This window comes from Nicotiana tabacum, unplaced genomic scaffold (genome assembly GCF_000715075.1).
Source record: "Nicotiana tabacum cultivar K326 unplaced genomic scaffold, ASM71507v2 Un00007, whole genome shotgun sequence".
Lineage (NCBI taxonomy): Eukaryota > Viridiplantae > Streptophyta > Magnoliopsida > Solanales > Solanaceae > Nicotiana > Nicotiana tabacum.
In genome coordinates this window covers 722942-742347 of record NW_027438245.1, presented here as the reverse complement: position 1 = coordinate 742347, position 19406 = coordinate 722942, and the positions used below count along the sequence as shown (strand labels likewise).

General features: G+C 37.5%; 1 protein-coding gene across 1 annotated transcript; it reads right to left on the bottom strand.

The window, feature by feature from the left end:
- Positions 1 to 535: 535 nt before the first annotated feature.
- On the bottom strand, positions 536 to 1426 carry LOC107807688 (ribonuclease S-7-like). The gene is made up of 2 exons (XM_016632124.2): positions 1132 to 1426; positions 536 to 1012 (listed from the first exon to the last, which is right to left on the bottom strand). Exons 1-2 carry the CDS (start codon positions 1354 to 1356, stop codon positions 581 to 583), a joined length of 657 nt encoding a protein of 218 aa, XP_016487610.1. The 5' UTR covers positions 1357 to 1426; the 3' UTR covers positions 536 to 580.
- Between the last annotated feature and the right edge of the window lie 17980 nt (positions 1427 to 19406).

Here is a 19406-nt window from a genome sequence, read left to right as displayed (position 1 = left end):
CCGGGGACTTGGAAATTAGCTACTTGACTGAGTTAAGCTTTTATCAGCTATTGGTTTAAGCATTAATTTTCAGTTCACTTTGTTTGTGTTAAAGAATTTTATTGGTATAGCGGTATAACAACCTAGTAAGACTCATACTATTTCGTACAAATCTTATCCCATAATTTATGCTTTGATCTACGTGTCCTTATGAAATTCTTGCTTTTTTTTAGTGTCATCGAAATTGCATTGCCCCCGCGGCAGATCATGACGGGCCTCCGATTTCCTCCCTCGAGGTATGCATTTTCCAGTCAGAGCTGGTCTCTAACTCGTGCTGCCCGGACTCGAGCCCGGGGCACTGTTACGTCCTCGAAATCGAGCTCTCTGATTTCGACCGTATACATATGCAAAATTGACACAGCAGTGTACAGCGTGAATTTCGCAATTACTATCATAAATTGATAGGGAATGTCAGTTCCAGGGGTTCGACAAAGTGGTCTTTCAAAACAAATTATTGCTTTATTGTGTTGGTTGTCGCAGAGTATTGCGTTCAAATTATACATATCACAAAGCACTTAAATAGAAATTAATTGGGAGATAATCATAGTGGAAAACTAATTTTATTCTTGTTCAATGGGTTGCATGTCTCACGTCGATGACAAGCAACCACTTCAGTTGCCTCTCGGTTGAAACAGATACCTATCTCTTTGAGTTCCATTGTTTTTAGTGGATCACCAATGCAATTGAGGTTAGGATACGCTTGAGTAACTTCCCTGATGGCTTCTTCAATCTTGTTAACAGTGTAAGTTTTTCCAGGAATAACTCCTTGACTTTTGAGCATTTGCAAAAGATCAAACTTGTCTTTTAACTTCATGGCAAGATCAAAATATGCTTCTTGACTGTAGAGCTCAATACAACATGTTCCGTGTTTGTTGTACTGATACTTCCAGAAATCTTGTGTTTGTATAGTTTTCATTTTGCTGTATTTTAGATCAGGCCAGCGGTCGTCCAGCGCATTGCTTTTACTGCTATTCTATAAAAATTAGGGACACAGCTTCAATTAATAAAGTAATAGTAATAACAAAAAGGAAAATGTCGAAATGAATAAAGAAAAATTTATAAGCAATTGATAAAATAATGTTGTGATTATACCGTGATTGTCGTAAACGACTTCTTACAGTTATTCAGCAGTTCGTGCTGGTTGTCTGGCCAAAGCCCATGAATTCTGAAATTTGTTGGAATTCTTGCGCAACTCTTTTCGTGGCAATAAGTCGGTGGCCATGTTAAGACGAGTTGCATTTGGTCGAAATCCCCGTAAACGGGAGAAAGAGCAAAAGATAAAATGAAGAATATTGACACGAGCTGCGATCTAAACATTTTGGTGTTAGAACCACTCAGCTCTTGTCAAGGCTATATATGACACTCTTTTCTCATCGGGGTTGGTACGTCTTTGATCTTTTCAAAAGTAAGCACTATTAGACGCTAACCTAACTAATATATTCACGTTATCCAAATAATTTCGAGGAAATGGGCTTCCATGGCCATTAGCAATGCTGTATATGGTAGAAACAGCTCTTCTATTGCGTGAGAGACCGGGGCTGAAACGTGATGGGTTAAAGATCGACCCCGAATTATATCGAACCAAGATACGAAGTTAGAGCATGCGTCTTCAAGATCATCGAGCTCATAGCTCCGGAACCGACTCGGACTCCGACCAAGATCAAGGAATATTATCAGACCGAATAACGGAAGGCCGAAATATCAGTAACCGGTCAAATATCACGGTGAGATTCTTGGCACATATCAACGAATGACCTATTAATTAGCAAAACATGAGATTTCTTACCTTTTGTGGAATTATATCTAAAGTAGGACTCCCCTACTATATAAAAGGGGTCTGATTATTTATAATACACATTGTAACACACATTAAAAAGCAATACACTGTTATTTCAAGGTCTCATTATCATCTTATTCTATTCTGACATCGATTGAGGCAGTTCTCTTCTAGAGGGTGATCAAACTCCAAGGCTAAGACTACTCAATTCGTGTGGTTTGCATTTATTTTTTTATCGTTAATTTCAGTTTTAATCTATTTTCTCAACTTGTGTCACGTTATATCACGTATCTTAAAAGATGCGTATAAATTCAATTGTTACCCGATTATGGGGCTAAACAGTTTGGCGCCCATCTTAGGGCTAAGGAAAATAGTTGTTACTTAATACAAACTTTCATAACACCCACTATTTTACACTACTTCTTTGGAGTATCTTTGATTCCAGGACCGAAATGTTGATCTCTCAGTCAGCACCCCTACACGTTGATAATAATTTCGGCCACCACGGTGAAAATGATAACATAACACCAGGGAATGACGTACCCCCAATCGATCTCGGTGGAGTTCTGGCCGTAAATCTAATCGACATCAGCTAAAATGTCGCTGTCAAGGCAAATTTGGTCGTCGATCTCAAGGGAATCATCTGTAGGGATGTTCTATCAGTTGCTCAAAGCACACATGGCAACGAAGATGGCGGGATCAACCCACGGGTGATCTTTGAAATGTTGTAGGCTCGGCAGGCATAGGCAGCGATAGCCCAGCTCCAAAACCAGAATTACCCACCGAGTAGGATCGTGCCCGAGTCGTCCCAGGAAGTTGCCCACATGGTCGAATCAGTCTCAAGAAGATCGAACAAGAAAGTATCAGAGACCAATCCTGTAATCATGAATATGCTTGAGGAACTCCTAAAATGAACTGACTAGGGCAAAAAGAGTATCGAGGAAAACGATAAGAAGGTGGAAACTTACAACTCTATGGTCGATCAAATCCCGGGGAAACGCCGATACTGAAGGGTATGGACTCCCAAAAGTTCTTGCAAAAACCTTTTCACCCAAGCATAGCACCCAAGCCGATCCCGATGAAGTTTCGCATACCTGAGATTCCTAAACCTTTTCCGCATGTGATGATAGGCTATAATTGCATATATTAGTCGCTTATTACACTCTAATTTACTGCACTTTAATTGAGTTTGAGCTTTAATCGCTAGTGTTTTTTACTAATGGTGTATTTTATGTCGTGTAGGATTGATTACAAGCTATATAGATGTTATGGAATGAATTCTAGTTATTTGGAGCTTTGAAGTCTGAGTAAAAGTCCAAGAAATTAAGCCGGGATCGTGTTCGGGGGTCATATTTGATAGTTAAGAACAAACAAATACTCGAGTAGGCATATTGCACATTGTCTAGTAAAATAGACATAACCCTTGGCTCCGAACTCCATTTGGACTATATAATATATGGTGAAAAAGGCAATTCAAAGGGCTACAAAGTTTTTGCTTTACATTTTTCCTAATTCCAAACCAAACAGGGTGAAAAATGCAGTCAAAACTGCGACCGCGGTCCTTGATTCGGACTGAGGTAGTGCACTGGGAAAATACCGCACCTGGACCGCGACCGCGAGCGTCTAGACCTGAAAAATTGTCCTTTATAACATAGGAGAATGTATAAATATTTGGGCCCAATCTTACTTGGTATATATTCATGGAAAACGGTATTTTAAGAGGTTGGACACACTTTTGACACATATTAGACCTAAGGAGGCTGAGACACAATAGGAGCAAGACGGGGAATTCTTCTACGAGTTTTTCCTTCCTCTTCCTATTTTTCATTGTTGGTCATGACTATTAGTATTGTAGTTTTACATACTATTATGAATAGCTAGTTTGTTATCTAGGGTTTTGATAGAATTGTTATAGTATTTTGTTTGGCATGAATGGAGTATGATGTTGAGCATGATTATGTAATAATTAAAAGCATGTTCTCATGTATTTGCATATTCAGAAAGCGATAAATACAACAGCTTTATAATTTAAAACGCTTACAAAGGAAGGAAACAGAAAGATACGTTAGTTTTCTTTTGAAGAAGAAATTAAACGCTTAAAGGAATTAAACAAATAATTGCACATAGGGGGTACAAATTCACAAAAACAATCTGAAATGGTAAAAACCTAAAAATCCCCAGCGGAGTCGCCATGCTATCGCGCCTAGTTTTCTCGTGAAATTGGGTTTATGACATTTTGGTTGAGACAACTCGTTCCTTTGGGAAAGGGCTTTGCATTTTGAAGAGTCGCCACCTAACGATTTAAAGTGCGTTAGGGCACCTAGGGGGTTCATTTATAACTACGCTTAGTAACTACGCCCTTTCACAATCCCAAAATAAGGTAGCAGCCTCTATTATCATGTTGTTAGACTGGATCTCCAGGAGGGATGGTAGATTACCCAGATATTTTCTGACGAGGGTTTTGTCACTAGAAGGTAAATCTTCCTACCAACTCAGCAATCTTGGGTGGATATTGGTGACCATTCCGAATCTGGTGACATCGTGCCTTAAATTTCTGCAAGGCAAACAAAGTTAGGCCCTTACCCCCTACCAGACTCGACTATTTAACATCAACAATTAGCATGAAACATTTAGTTCTCCAAATAAATGCTTTGAACGTGATGATGTCCGTTTAGGTTTAGGGAAACCCAGTGGACTATGGACAAGGCTACCTTAAAAGCTATTGTGCGGACAACACTTTTAGTCTGGCTAGGTTTCACTATGATGCATGCAACAACAATAATAGAGTAAGGTCTCTATTTTAGACTAGTACCCTTAAGCGGACAACTCAAGGGGGAAGGCACAGAACCATCGACTGCACCGCTGATCGACTAGTTTTACCGCAAATAAGCCTTTCTAAATTTAGGGGGTAATGATATAGGAATGGTGCAACCACTCATCAAGCATTGTTATAGTATTTTTTTTGGCATGAGTGGAGTATGATATTGAGCATGATTATGTATAATTAAAAGCATGTTGTCATGTATTTGCATATTCAGAAAGCAATAAACACAGTAACTTTATAATTTAAAACGCTTACAAAGGAAGGAAACAGAAAGATACGTTAGTTTTCTTTTGAATAAGAAATTAAAAGCTTAAAGGAATTAAACAAATAATTGCACATAGGGGGTACAAATTCACAAAAACGATCTGAAATGGTAAAAGACTAAAAATCCCTAGCGAAGTCGCCATGCTGTCGCACCTAGTTTTTCTCGCGAAATCGGATTTATGACATTTTGGTTGAGACAACTCGTTCCTTTGGGAAAGGGCTTTGCATTTTGAAGAGTCGCCACCTAACAATTTAAAGTGCGTTAGGGCACCTAGGGGGTTCATTTATAATTGCGCTTGGTAACTAGAGATAGGGTAAGGTCTTGAAATTATCCTAAGGGGAAGGTGTCACGCACCCCTCAGGATCCACCAGTGTTGTTCCTGGCCAAACAACTTTTGTGGATTTGTACAATTTAGCAAATAAACATGTATGGCTCCAATAATAGGGGATTTAAGTTTAAGTACACAAATGTTTGAAAATAGTTAATGAAAAGCTAGATTTTGAAAAGAATTACAATCTAAGCATATTTACGAATGTAAAGGGGTATACTAGGTTTGTTTATAATATGGATCACATCAATGCAATACCCAGTATGATACTCCTCAAAGAGGGGATACACGTGATATTAATGCACCAATTATCATATCCATATCTACCCTTTCCCACCTCATGAAGGTAATTAAAGTGAGGGTTGGTCTCGACCCCTATTGAATGCTTTTGCTCATCCCTTCCTATTAGTCCCGGAGGAATTTAGGACTCCTATCCTATAAAAAAGGGGGTTCTAGGCAGACCCTCAAGTTTAAAGGTAAAATACTAAGGTGACACGTAATAAACAGATTGGACTTCAATTAAAGGGGAGCATGGAAGATAAATAAAAGGCTCAGATATGCCTCCACACATAATACACATAAACAACATGACTCATACACAATTAAGGTCTAAATTCAGATCCTAAGCATGGTATCTAAGTGATAACATCAGAGTCAGATTTATTACATAACTCAGAAAGGAAGTCCTAATCAGGCTTGCCTACTAATTTTAACATGCTGACAGTTAAATACTAATCACAAAGATGGTTCTAGTTTTATTTTAAAGGCGGTTACCTAAGGCTTGCCTAGGCGTAAAATAATATGTAGCAGTTATTCATATTTGTTAATAATTCCAGGTTGTTATACCTAATAGCATGCAATTGTAAATGTTGCAAACATCCAGAGACTAATTACCAGTTTGTTTAGAACAGGAGGACTGTTTATACGTCTGTATTTAGACTAGTTTGATTGAATAAGTGCGATACTATAACATGATGTCTAATGCAGCGTGATGCTTAATAACTTAAACATTATTTCTAAATGCACATCTAATTATGCACAGCTTCAAAATGGGCAGGAGTGACAGTTTTGATGTTGTTTACCTAAAGTAGGATCTCTAAGTGCGGAGCATAGTTGTAGTATGGTAAGTGCCTGAATAACAATTTGTGTTAACACGTTTATCATAAGGCAGGATTTCTAAATGAAATTTCAGAACATATTTACATGGGCGGAATCACATAATAGCAGCTTATTTTATTGTTATTATCTACCCTATAGACAGTATTTCTAAGTGTGGATGAGATGCTGAAAATAGTACATATAAATCCTAAATAGCATGAAATCTAATGTATGGAGTGCTTGGCATGTCATACCTAAACATAGCTGCTATTGCGCATAGAGAAAGTAAACCAAGGAACATGATTTCTACCATGGATTATACTACAACATGCATATTACCCACCCCTTTTTCACTATCCAACCCCAAAGTCATTTACATAATTATTGCAGGCCTTTGAATAGGAATTATGTAACTGAAAATAAAGAGAAAAAGAAGAAGTTAATTATAGGGAGCCTACAGAATAGGCCCAAGTCTCCAGGTCCTCAATGCCAAGTATTGTTTCGCAACCTTTCTCATAATTCGGTTGTGTCAGAGTTCCCTAAGGACCTCAAGAGATTTTGGGCAGTGCTCCTACGCAGATTTCATAGCCAAGATAGAGTAAGTGCAGTGTAGAAAGGCCAGTCTTTGTGTGTCAAAGATTAGAGGGAGCTCAAGGGTCCCGAGGCAATTCTCACATAAAAGGTGCAGAACTTAATGGTCTAAGAGTAGAGTGAGAGTGCTCAACATAGTTTTGAAGAGTTTAAGTAAGAAAACAATTTTGAAAAAGAGTAAGTAAGAAACAGTTTTGAAAAGAGAGACTTTATTGGAATAGTTTTATGACAAAGTTTAACAGATGAAAACAATTTGAAGGAGCATGCATACAATTCTCAGAACCAAAACAAAATCAGCATCACACCAAAGACCAAGAATAGTCCAGCAAACACAAGCAATGGAAAGGGATTGGAGGGACTAATATAGAGCATGCGAGGCAAACATGTAGCAGACATGAACATATATGAGCACACAATCAGAAACTCCTACAGGTTTAGAGGGTCAGGGGGGACAGTAGGGTATTGGATTAGATTAACATATCAACATCAAACAACTAAGACCATGATCAAATTAACGTACCCAATCATGGGGATTCACATAAGAAACATGTACTAAGCATACAGAAACATGCTGGTCATTGACAAGTAAAGCATAACTTAACATGTAGAGGGAATTCAGGATCCTAATTACATGTTAAATAGCAAAAATAGTAAATACAAGCATATCAGAAATACAAGGAATTGTAAAATTAATAGAAACATGTTGGTTTTAGGACTGAAATCTGAATTAGAACATACCAGTGAAGTGAAGAAAGTAAAACACAAAGAAGAAATAGGAGAGGCACAGTAGTCAGCCTTGGCTCGCAGCCGGCTAACTTAGAATAGTAGCAAGTAGCACAGAAGAGAGAATAGAGAGTTTTGGTTGTGAGAGAGAGTTGAACAGATTTTTGTTTGTCTCTTATGCCAATGAATGAATAGAGTATATATAGTTTGAAAGCGGGCAGAAGAATATGGTAAAAATAATAGTTCAGCAGTAATTATAGAAATAAACATTAATTAGAATCAATTTAGTAGACAGACTTCCTTTAATTAAGGAATCATACTCAAACGGTAGGAAGTAGTGGAAAAATAAGGAAAGGAATCAAGTAAAGTTGTTTATAACACAATAAGTAAGTAGTACAAGTGTAATATAGGTATAGAGCATGCAGTTAAGGTCAAGTTCAGAATCCTATTTAAGGAAAATATATACAAATTAGTTTGATAGCGGAATCAGCTAGAGAAATAAGGCAAGAGATATTTCAAATTCTGGAAATCAGTAAGGAGATCCTCGAGTGAGATTCTCATTACAGGTAATCAATATTTATCAAAGAAAAATATCACACATGAGCGGAGTAACATGCTATAGGCAAGGATAAACAGGAAGCCAACCTTAATTAAAGGGATATCTCAAGAATCAATAGAGAATATCATGCAAGATCGATGAAGAACCAATCACAGGGATTCGAAGATCCACAAATAGAGAACAATACCACTTTTAGGAGAAATTAGCATAAGCTCATGAGAATAAATAGATTAAACTCATAATAGACAAAAATCAGCAACTCTAACAAGCACACATAGGGTAAAACCATATAAATCCGGAATTCACATAGAGCATGACCTAAATTAACAGAATAGAGGTAATACATGCAGGAGAAGTGAAGTTTCAGCAACATTGGTGAACCATAAATAGAATAAGATCACATAATAGGCAGGAATAGTTGCAACCATACACTCTAACAAGCAAACATAGGGTAAAACCACAGAAGCATAGAACATTCATAAGAAATATATAGATTAATTGAACATAGCAACCAAGACGAACTCAGAAACTTAAGAAACATTAGGGTTTTCAACAGAATAACTCGGATAAAGGATAAGGCTCAAACAAAAGCTTAAACACAATGAGAGTCGTAGATTAATACCAAAAAAAATCAGAAGAAAAACGTTTTTTTTAAAAGGGGTTAAAACCCTAGTTGAAGATGAAGAGTTACTTTACAAAAATCGAAAAAAAAACCTTTGAGGAAAATAACAAAAACTCATAATATACACAGATCTAAAAGAAATCAGAAAATCTTAAAAAGTAGGTTTTAGAGAACTTAGAGAAGATGAGAAAACCTTAAAATGTTACCGGTTTTAGCCGGAAAAGTAATAGATCTTACTCGAACGGCCGGAGTTGGCCGGAAAATGGCATGAAGGACCATAGGTAGGAGTTGAACCTCTCCAGGTTCACCTGAGGAACTCAGGGTAGCGTCAAACCGATGTGGGGTAAAGCAGAGGCCATGAGATGATGAGAGGCCATGGTTTCCAGCGTGGGATGTGGCCGGAAAAGGTGGACCGGGTCCATCAGAGAGGAGGGGATAAGATAAGGTTCTAGAGAGAACCAAAGATAGAGAGAGGGAGACAGAGAGACCGGTTGAGAGAGAATGAGATGGGGGAAATGAGAGACGGGGGTAGTCATTAGGGGGTTAAATTAGGAAGGGGCTAATCTGGACCATTGATTCAAAATAATCAATGACTCAGATGGAATGGGGATTGGGTCGGGTAGGATAGGGTATTGGGCTTGGGGTCTGGTTAGTTATTTAATTTGGACCTGGTTTAATTAGGCTATAATTTAAATAAATTGGCTAATTGTTAAATACCCACCAAAATTAGATAAATAATTAATAAATTTAGCTAATAATTAGATAATGTGAAATTAAAGCTAAATAGGTGAAATTAAGGTAATTAAATAATATTAGAAATATAAAATGGCTGATTATTGAATTAAAATAGCATAAAGTGTACAATTAGGCTATAATTGCAAAATTGTTGTATGTATAGCAAAAGAATGCCGAATTTGCTAATTTGTGAAATAATTAAATCCTAATGGGAGTAAAAATGATATATTGAGCTAAGAAATACTTTGAAATTACTTGTAATGTAATTTATGAATAATTATTGGATATAAAGTACTGAATAAATTAGAAAAATAAATTGATAATAATATGGAAAATTATGAAAAAATACCAATTATTATAAAAAGAGATTTTGAAGGTTTATATGCAAATTTAAAAAATAGTTTGAGAAAAAATTAGATATCAACAATCACGTATGCGGTCTAGCAGACACCGGATAATGCTGACCCATTTGTGATATCAAAACTGCTCCAATGCCTACTCCTTTGAAATTTGCAGCTCTATTAAAGAATATTCTCCAACCGTCATATACTTTGGTAATGTCTTCCCCTACGAATGACACTTCTTCATCAGGAAAATATGTTTTCAAAGGCTCGTATTCTACTCCCACCAGATTTTCAGCAAGATGATTTGCCAATGCTTGTCCCTTAACCGCCTTTTGAGTTACATAGACGATATCGAACTCACTCAATATTATCTGCCATTTAGCCAACTTCCTAGTAGGCATGAGTTTCTGAAATATGTACTTTAGAGGATCCATCCCGGATATGCGGTATGTAGTGTAGGCACAGAAGTAATGCCTCAATTTCTGAGTTGTTTGTTGACATCCAATTTTTCCCTGTATATTTTCAATATGCAAAATAACTTTAAAATGACATATATATGCATATGTAAGCATATTCAAGTGCTTTATTATTTTTTCATAATTTTAAAGGTTTTTTAAATCAATTTACTTCCCCTTTTTATCCATAAAAATGCAATAATCATTTCCGAAATTATTATTTTTGGTAAATAATCTATTTGATTTTCATTTTTATGCAAAAATATAGCTAATTTAATTTTTTCATATTTTTATAAATTTATTTGGTATTATTTAAAGCTAAAGTGCATAATTGCAATATTAGTCTCTTTTAAGATTTAATTGAGTTTATATTCATAAAATCAAATCCTATATTTTTTAAAGTGTCGATTATATATCATAAACCATTTTAGTGCTTTCAATTTATTTCCAGAAATTTTAATTTTAAAAGGGAAAATTGGCTATTTAAATAATAGCCCAATTACCTTTTAATTTTAGCCTAAATCTAATCCCAAATTGAACCCAATTTCCCCGGACCTATTCACATTCAATCTCGACCCCTAACCCAATTAAATGACCCAATCCAGATTCCCCACCTACCCTCTTTAATCCAGGCCGTTGATCTGAAGTTGCCCTTTCTATTTTTAACTTTAAATGACCCCTTACCCTACCTCATTCTTCACCAAACTCCGCCTTTCAATCCACTTCCCTCCCAACCCTCTTTGCAACCCCTTATGAACTATTGTCGCTGCCTCTAATCACACCTTAATCCACCATAATACCTACCTAATCCATGGCCCTCGTTGTCATTTGAGGCGTGTATCAGCCTCCTATGGCTCCTGGGTGTTTTTTTTGTTGTTTTATGGCCAGACCTTGAAGGGATCTGGTCCATTCCTTGCTCGACTGTTGTTCATGGCCTTTCTCCGGCCATACACGACCTTTCTCCGGCCATTTATGGCCTTGCAAGGCAAGTCCTTGACTTTTTCGAGTTAGATTGGTAACTTTTGAAGTCCTTCTCATTTTTCTGGGTTCTTTGAAACCCTAATCTCTAAGACCTTTCAATTCCTTTCAGATCAATCTTAGATTTGTGCTTACTATGAATTTTTTAAGTGTCTCTCGAAGTTTCTTTGACTTTTCTTTCAAAACGACTCTGCACTTTTCAATGATTAGGGTTTTCCTTTAAGTTTTTCAAAAGATCTCTTCTCTGATCTTAATATTATTTGTGATTCTACTATGTTTAAAACGATTTGCTCATATTGTTCTTCTATCTTTTTCAGCATGATAAAAACCCTAGTTCCTTTTAGTCTTATTCAAGTTCTGAAATTATTTGTTTAATTATGTACTTTTGCTTTGTTTCTGATTCTCTTCTCCTTGTTTCACCTATTTGATTTGAGTTCTTAAAATCGACTAGTGTTGAAGCCCTAAAATTCTTAGAAGTTTTCTCACTTATTTCTACTGTGAAACCTGTACTAGTTTCTGATTTCTCTTACCTAATACTATGTTTTTCTTCACTGTTGATTCTATGTGACTTGACCTACTTGACTATTGTGCCTCGAATGTTTGTGTTATCACTTTTGCCATTATGTTTAACCTTGCATGTCTGATACTTCTGTTCACTCTATTTATATACTGATGTCTCTTCCTCGATTGATCTTGATTTGATGACTGATTGCAAAAGCTTTTCTTTTATGAACCATAATTTCTTTCGCTTGTTTAAAATTAATTGATTCCTTTCCCTTTACTGTGATGTTTTACCTTGCTGAATCCTCTCCCAAAATAAGCCTATTTTGTACTTAGACTTGATTGTTTACTTCATGCTTTTACTGCCTCCTTATATGGCAATAATCAATCTATCCCAAACTGATTTTCTTTCCTTAATTGAAACTTGTTAGTACCCGTTAAGCCATGATTCCTTAGTTAAATGGAATCACTTGGGTTAATTGATTCTAATGGTGATTATTTCCACGTTTTTGTTAAGACTTTACTTATTACCTTACTTATCACTCGTTTTCAAAAGCTATAAATACCCACCCCCTCTTCTTTCAAAACACACGAACAACTTGAGTTCAAAACACACACTTACACTTAAAACTCTCTTTCTTTAGTGCTACTTGCGCTATTGCTTTGCCTAGTCGGCTGAAAGCCAAGGCTAGACTGTGGACTCTTGTTTGCTTTACCTTTCTCCACTTTGCTTCTTTACTGGTATGTCCTAGCTTGCTCTTTAAGTCTCAACAACAATGTGTTTCTTTAAGTTGCTTCAGTTTCTCATTCATGCTCACTTCTTCCAAAGTTTATGCATACTATTTACATTACTAGCATGCTGAAATATGTTCCTTTCCCCTTTTTAGATTAATGTTTCCCTATGTATGTACTCTGTCAATCGCTTGTTAAAAGATTTTTTGACTTATGAATCCCAAACCCCATATCCCCTCTATGTGTTGTGTTCCTTTGGTTGGTTTGTGGGCAGACCAACATCATCTATTGATGTACATGACCAAACCTGCCCCTTTCTGGGGTCATAAGCATCATACAATGTTTTCCCCAAAACCCCTCAACCCTTAGTGTAACTATTGATTCTAGATATTTTGAGCTATACTACCACTATTTTCAAATCACCCTTAGATACTTACTATTTCCAACTTAGTTTTAATCAATCTCTATCCTGCACTTCCACTATAGTCTTAGAACCTAGGTTCTGCCCCTCTTGTGTGAGCCTTGCCTTGGGACCCTTGAACCCCCTCTGAACTTGGACACACAAGGGCTACCCCTTCCATACTGCACTCATTCTTCTCTGGTTATGCAAACTTGGGTGTAAGCACTACCCGGGGTCCCTTGAGACCCTTAGAGAACTTTGACACACCCAAGTATGAGAAATGCTTTGAACACCGTGGGCATCTGAAGTGATTTATTATATAAATCAGATAGGAGATCAAGATCAGGTTTCTTTTGGTTATAATTTCTTATTTTTGCGCTTCTTTTGTAATTCAAGTATTTGGTCTGTAATAATTTATAACGAATATTGGGGTTGTCTAGTAAAAGGGATGGGGTAATTATGCATGTTTTGAGGGTAAACATCCTGCCTATAGGATCTGTTTGTCAATTCTGCATGTTTTACTTCCACACTTAGACATTCTACCTATAGGATCTGTTTAACATTTCTGCATGTTTTACTTCCACACTTAGACATCATGCCTATAGGGGCTAATGGCAATAATCAGACATCATGCCCACAAGGTTAAAATCAGCTTTGAAATCAGATGTCATGCCTATAAGGTTAATATCAATATTTTTATAGAGATCATGCTTATAGGAATTTCGTTGTGATCAAATAAATCCTGGCTATTCTATTTCGTGTTCAATTAGATACCATGACTATAGGACCAAAATTATCCTTAAATACTTAGATACCATGTTTGTAGGAATAAAAATCAGTTATAATAGAAATCATGTCTATATGACCTAAAACTAGTTAGTTAAAAAATAAGTTTGACTCGTACTATTCTGAATCAGTTCAAACAACCTACTCCTTTTAGCAATACGGTTTAGAAAAGCATGCCTATAGGATCCAAATAGCTCATTTAGAATTGTTTACTTGTTTTACTACACTTCTAATCAGCAATAGATATCATGCTCCTAGGACATCACTATTATGCCTAGGCAAGCCTTAGGTAATAATAATGATAAAATTGAATCCACCTTTATTTAGTTAGCAACTACTACAACCAGAAGGCAGGCTTGATTCGGACTTCTTATCTGAGCTGTATAATGAATCTAGTTCAAACTCGAATCCCCTACTTTAGGATCTTAAAAATTCAGACATTAATTGTGTTTGAGTCGTGCTATATATATGTATTATTTGCAGAGAATTATATGAGCCTTCTAAATTGCTTACATGTTCCCCCTTTAAATGTAGTCCTACGTGTTTTGTGTGTCGCATTAGTCTTTTTACCTTAAACCTAAGAGTCAGCCTAAATCCTCCCTCTTATAGGAATAATAGTCCTAAAATTTCTCCTGGACTAATAGGAATGGGATGGGTAATAGCACATAATAGAGGTCGAGACCAATCCGCGCTTTAACAACCTTTATGGGGTGGGAATGGTAGATATGGATAAGATGACCGGTGTGATAATACCACGTATAGCCCCTCATATGAGGAGTGATTGCCGGGTATTGCATTGATGTGATCCATATTACAAAAAACAAAACCTAGGTCCTCTTTACATTCATCAATATGCTTAGTTATATCTCTTTCAAAACTTTGCTTTATTTAATCATTTTCAAACACTTGTGTCTTTAAAATCACCTCTTATTTGAGCCTTGTTTGTTCGCTTGTTAATTGCACAAATTCACAAAATCTATCTGGCCGGGAACCACACTAGTGGATCTTTTGGGGTACCTAACACCTTCCCTTTGGGATAATTTCAAACCCTTGCCCTATCTCTGGTTATCAAACATAGTAGTAGTTGAACCCTATAGGTTCCCTAGCGCACCTTAAAATCGTTAGGTGGCGACTTTTCAAAATTACAAAACCCCTTTCCCAAAAGGAGAGAGTTGTCCCAACCAAATGTCATAAACCCGATTTTACGAGAAAAAGGGGCACGACACTGTCCAGGTCAAAGCACAACAAGTGCGTTCAAGTAGAGAATACTGTGCTTCATAAGTAGTGAACTTCTTACTCAAGTAATATATGGCTTGCTCCCTTATTCATGTCTCGTCGTACACATCCAAAGGCTCTATCTAATACAGATAGATAGAGTAGCAAATGCCGTCCCGGATCTGGAGAGACCAGTATTGGTGGTATGGATAGGTACTTCTTGATTTTGTCAAAGGCTTTTTGACAATCCTCGGTCCAGCTTGTTTCGGCATCTTTTCTTGGCATCTTGAAGATGGGTTTACATGTGACTGTGGACTGTGCTATGAAGTGGCTGATATAGTTTAGACGTACTACGAAGCTCATCACGTCATTTTTGCTCTTAGGTGGCGGTAACTCCTGAATAACGTAGACTTTAGATGGATCTAGCTCAATCCCTCGATGACTGACGATGAGTCCCAATAACTTTCCTGCGGGAACCCCGAATGCACACTTTGCAGAGTTCAATTTCAAGTTGTACCTCCTTAGTCTATCAAAGAACTTTCTCAAGTCTGTTATGTGATCTGTGGCCCTCTCGGATTTGATAATGACATCATCCAAATATACCTCTATTTCTTTGTGTATCATATCATGGAAGATGGTTGTCATGACTTTCATGTAAGTGGCCCCAACATTCTTCAGATTGAATGGCATCATATTATAACAATACACACCCTACGGTGTGATGAAAGCTGTATTCTCTGCATCTTCTACATCCATCCAGATCTGGTGATAACCTGTGAAGCAATCTATAAAGGATTGAAGTTCATTCTTGGCGTAGTTGTTGATCAAAATGTATATATTTGGTAGTGGAAAGTCCTCTTTGGGACTTGCTCTGTTTAAATCTCGATAGTCAACACATAATCTGACTTTCCCATCCTTCTTCGGAACTGGCACAATGTTAGCTAACTGGGTTGGGTATTCAACCACCCTATGAACTTTGGCTTTGATCTGCTTGGTAACTTCTTCCTTGATTTTCAGGCTCATGTCTGGTTTAAACTTTCTGAGTTTCTGCTTGACTGGTTCACACATGGGATTGATAGGCAGCTTGTGAGCTACTATGGACGTGCTCAAACTGGTCATGTCATCGTATGAGCACGCGAAAATGTCCTCATACTCTTTTAGGAACCGAATGTACTCTTCCTTCTCTACCTATGACAAGTAAATATTGACACAAGTCTCTTTGATGGTCTCGGTGTCACCCAAATTTACTACCTCGATCTCGTTCAGATTGGACTTAGGCTTATTCTCAAAATTTTCAACCTCCCTGACAATTTCCTCGGGCATCGCATCTTCTTCACCTGAATCACTGTTCTCATATTGCGTTGCCTTATTGCATGTCACAGTCACTGGTTCATCAGGAAAAGTAATAATAATACTGTAGAAAGCAAAAGTGCAAAGATGGTAGTGAATAATAAAGAGCAAATGCATTTGATTAAAACTGAAAAAGCATCCAAACAAAGTATGTCTCGATGAATCGAGCATTTATTTCGAAACAAATAAATCTTAAAACAAAATTATGGGAAATCTTAAATTCCTATAATGGCTTATAGAAGTAAATTCTGCCAAGCTACCTAGGGACTCGGCGGGCTCAGGATGGTGTGGCGGTCCAATTCCTGAGAATATCTCCCTTCTTCATGGTCTGAATAGTGAGGCCATCTTCCTCCTCCTCCTCGATTACGGCACTACAGTCCATGTCTTCATCCTCCAAAAACAAATTCTTCAACCCAGCTAGTGCTTCTTCTTCTGCAGTCCCCCATATTGTATCAGCCTGGTGAAAAGCTTGTTCTAGATGTGGCACTGTCTGCTAAAGGGAGTAATACGGTCCATGCCATGGAGGCAACAATTTCTATACATTTGCCATGTGTACTCGTATCCGAGCCCATAGGTGATACTATGCTTTTTCCGCTGTATTGGATTAGTGATACCTTTAAGGTTCTTTCCCAATCCTTTGCCGGGTTCATATCCAGACCAGGCCAATATGCTTTCCATTTTACCACTCCACCATTTATCCTTCTCGATGGCGTTGACCCGTTCAATATGATGATAGGTTTCCCCTCCTAGCCTTCTTCTATGTCCCATGGTCGGGATGGTTTAACAAGTGTAAATGGGGTAACTTCCATACCCGTGAATGATTATCTCATAAACAGTTCCATTCAAACTTCACGGTTTGATATAGTGTGGAAGGCACGGCTCCGGCAGTATGTATCCATGGTCGGCCTAATATAAAGTTATATGAGGCTGGTATGTCAAGTACCTGAAATTCAACGTCGAACCAAATTGGCCCCATCTGCAAGAAAAGGTTGACTTCCCCGATCGTGGCTCTCTGGGACCCATCGAAAGCTTTCACGTTCATGCTTCCTATCTGTATTTCGTGGAAACCTTTGTCCAACCTTTTCAGAGTATCCAATGGACAAATATTTATGATTGAACCTCTATCAACCAAGACCTTGGCAATAAACTTGTCTTCAAATTGCACCGTAATGTGCAATGTTCGATTGTGATTAATCCCCTCAGGTGACAGCTCATCTTTGTGAAAGATGATCTTATGACTTTCTAGTACTTGCCCAACCATGTTGGCAATTTCTCCGCCAGTGATGTTATTGGGTACATAAGCCTCGCTCAACACTTTTATTAAAGCGTTCTTGTGTGCCTTTAAATTATATAATAATGATAAGATAGATATCTGAGAAGGGACTTTGTTCAAATGGCCAACAACATAATACTCCTTTGCCTGTACTTTCCTTTATAGGTCCTCTGCCCCGGTCTCAATGATAGGCTACCTAGTAGTGGCATCCTTGCTTGATCCTCCTAAATGTTCCGGTGTATAGACTCTTCCTGTTCTAGTCATTCCTTGTGCGACATCAGATTCCTCTACCTTGACCTTCCCTTTTCGCCGAGCCTCGGCAACATAATAACAGGTTATTACTTTTGAGTTGAATGGGGGTATGGTTGATACTATCACAGTGAAAGGTGTGACCACTTCTACTTCAAATGGAGCAGGGTGGCCGCGGGCGGAGCCACCTCTACCTCGAATGGAGCTGATGTAGTTACTTCAACCTCGATTGGTGACTGAGTCTGTACCACAATAGGAGTAAGTGTGACTGCAACTTTAAAGTCATCGCCTTCTCTAATAAACCAAATCGACCCCTCAGGGTCCCATTCTTCATTCTTTTCTATCACATGGACACCACCACCTATATGATCAGGGAGGGGATTACTGTGGACAGTAGGTGCGGCTTCCTTTGCTTGTATGAGCTTGTTGGCAATTAGTGTCTGGATCTTATCCTTCAATGTTCGACACTCAACAGTGGTGTTCCCCTTCATACCAGAATGGTACGCACAAGTTTTGTTTGGATTGACCCATTGGGATGGATTTTCTAATGCGACAATTCTTGATACCCAATTTTTTCTTATATGTTTTCAATATGCAAAATACCTTCAAAGTAGCATATATATATGCATATATAAGCATGTCCAAGGGTTTTATTATTTTTCGAATAATTTTAAAGGTTTAAATTGATTTATTTTCTCCCTTTTGATCCATAAAATCCCCAATATCTATTTCCAAAATTATTATTTTAATAATTCACCTATTGGATTTCTATATTTATGCCAAAATATGGCTAAAGTAATTTTTAAATATTTTTATAATTACATTTAGTATTTTTAAAGCTAAGTTGCACATAATTGCAATATTAGCCCTTTTAAGATTTAATTATGTTTTATATGCGTAAAATTGGATCCTGTTTTTTTAAATTTCTAATTATGTACTGTAAATCATTTTAGAACTTTAAATTATTTTTTAGAAATTATCTACTATTTTTTATAAATTAAAAAGGGAAAAAACTAGTTATCTAACTTTTAGGCAAATTGGCTTTCAATTGTAGCCCAAAATTGGACCCCAATTTCCCATCCCAATTTCAATTAAAACCCGACCTACACCGTTTTTACCCGTCCCCAAACCCGGATCCCCACCTACTCTTCTCATCCTAGCCGTTGATCTCTTAGATCAACGACCCCTATTCCCTCTTACGTTTTTTAACTCAACGACCCCCTAACCCAATTCATTTCCCACCAAACCGCCGGCCTAGAATCCCCTTTACTCTCCAATTCTCTCTGAGACCTAAATCTAACCCTAGTCAGTGCCACCCAAACCAGCTCTAATCCCCTTCGATCCTCACTCAATCCATGGATTCCCATAGCTGTTTGAGACGTGTACTTGTCTCCTACATCTCCTGGTTGCCCGTTTTTGTGATTTCGTGGAAAGATCTCGAAGATATCTAGTCTAGACCTTGCGCAACTTATATCCATGGTCTTTTATGCTACTTTCCGACCATCCATCGCCGTTCGAGTAAGATCCATGGCTTTTCCGACTGAAACCTGTAACGATCTAAT

Bases quoted from the DNA above. Each gene is read 5' to 3' on its own strand.
- LOC107807688 (XM_016632124.2), bottom strand. From the start codon at position 1,356: ATGTTTAGATCGCAGCTCGTGTCAATATTCTTCATTTTATCTTTTGCT. The intron at 1,013-1,131 runs GTATAATCACAA...TAATTTTTATAG, and splicing joins AGTCGTTTACGACAATCACG to AATAGCAGTAAAAGCAATGC.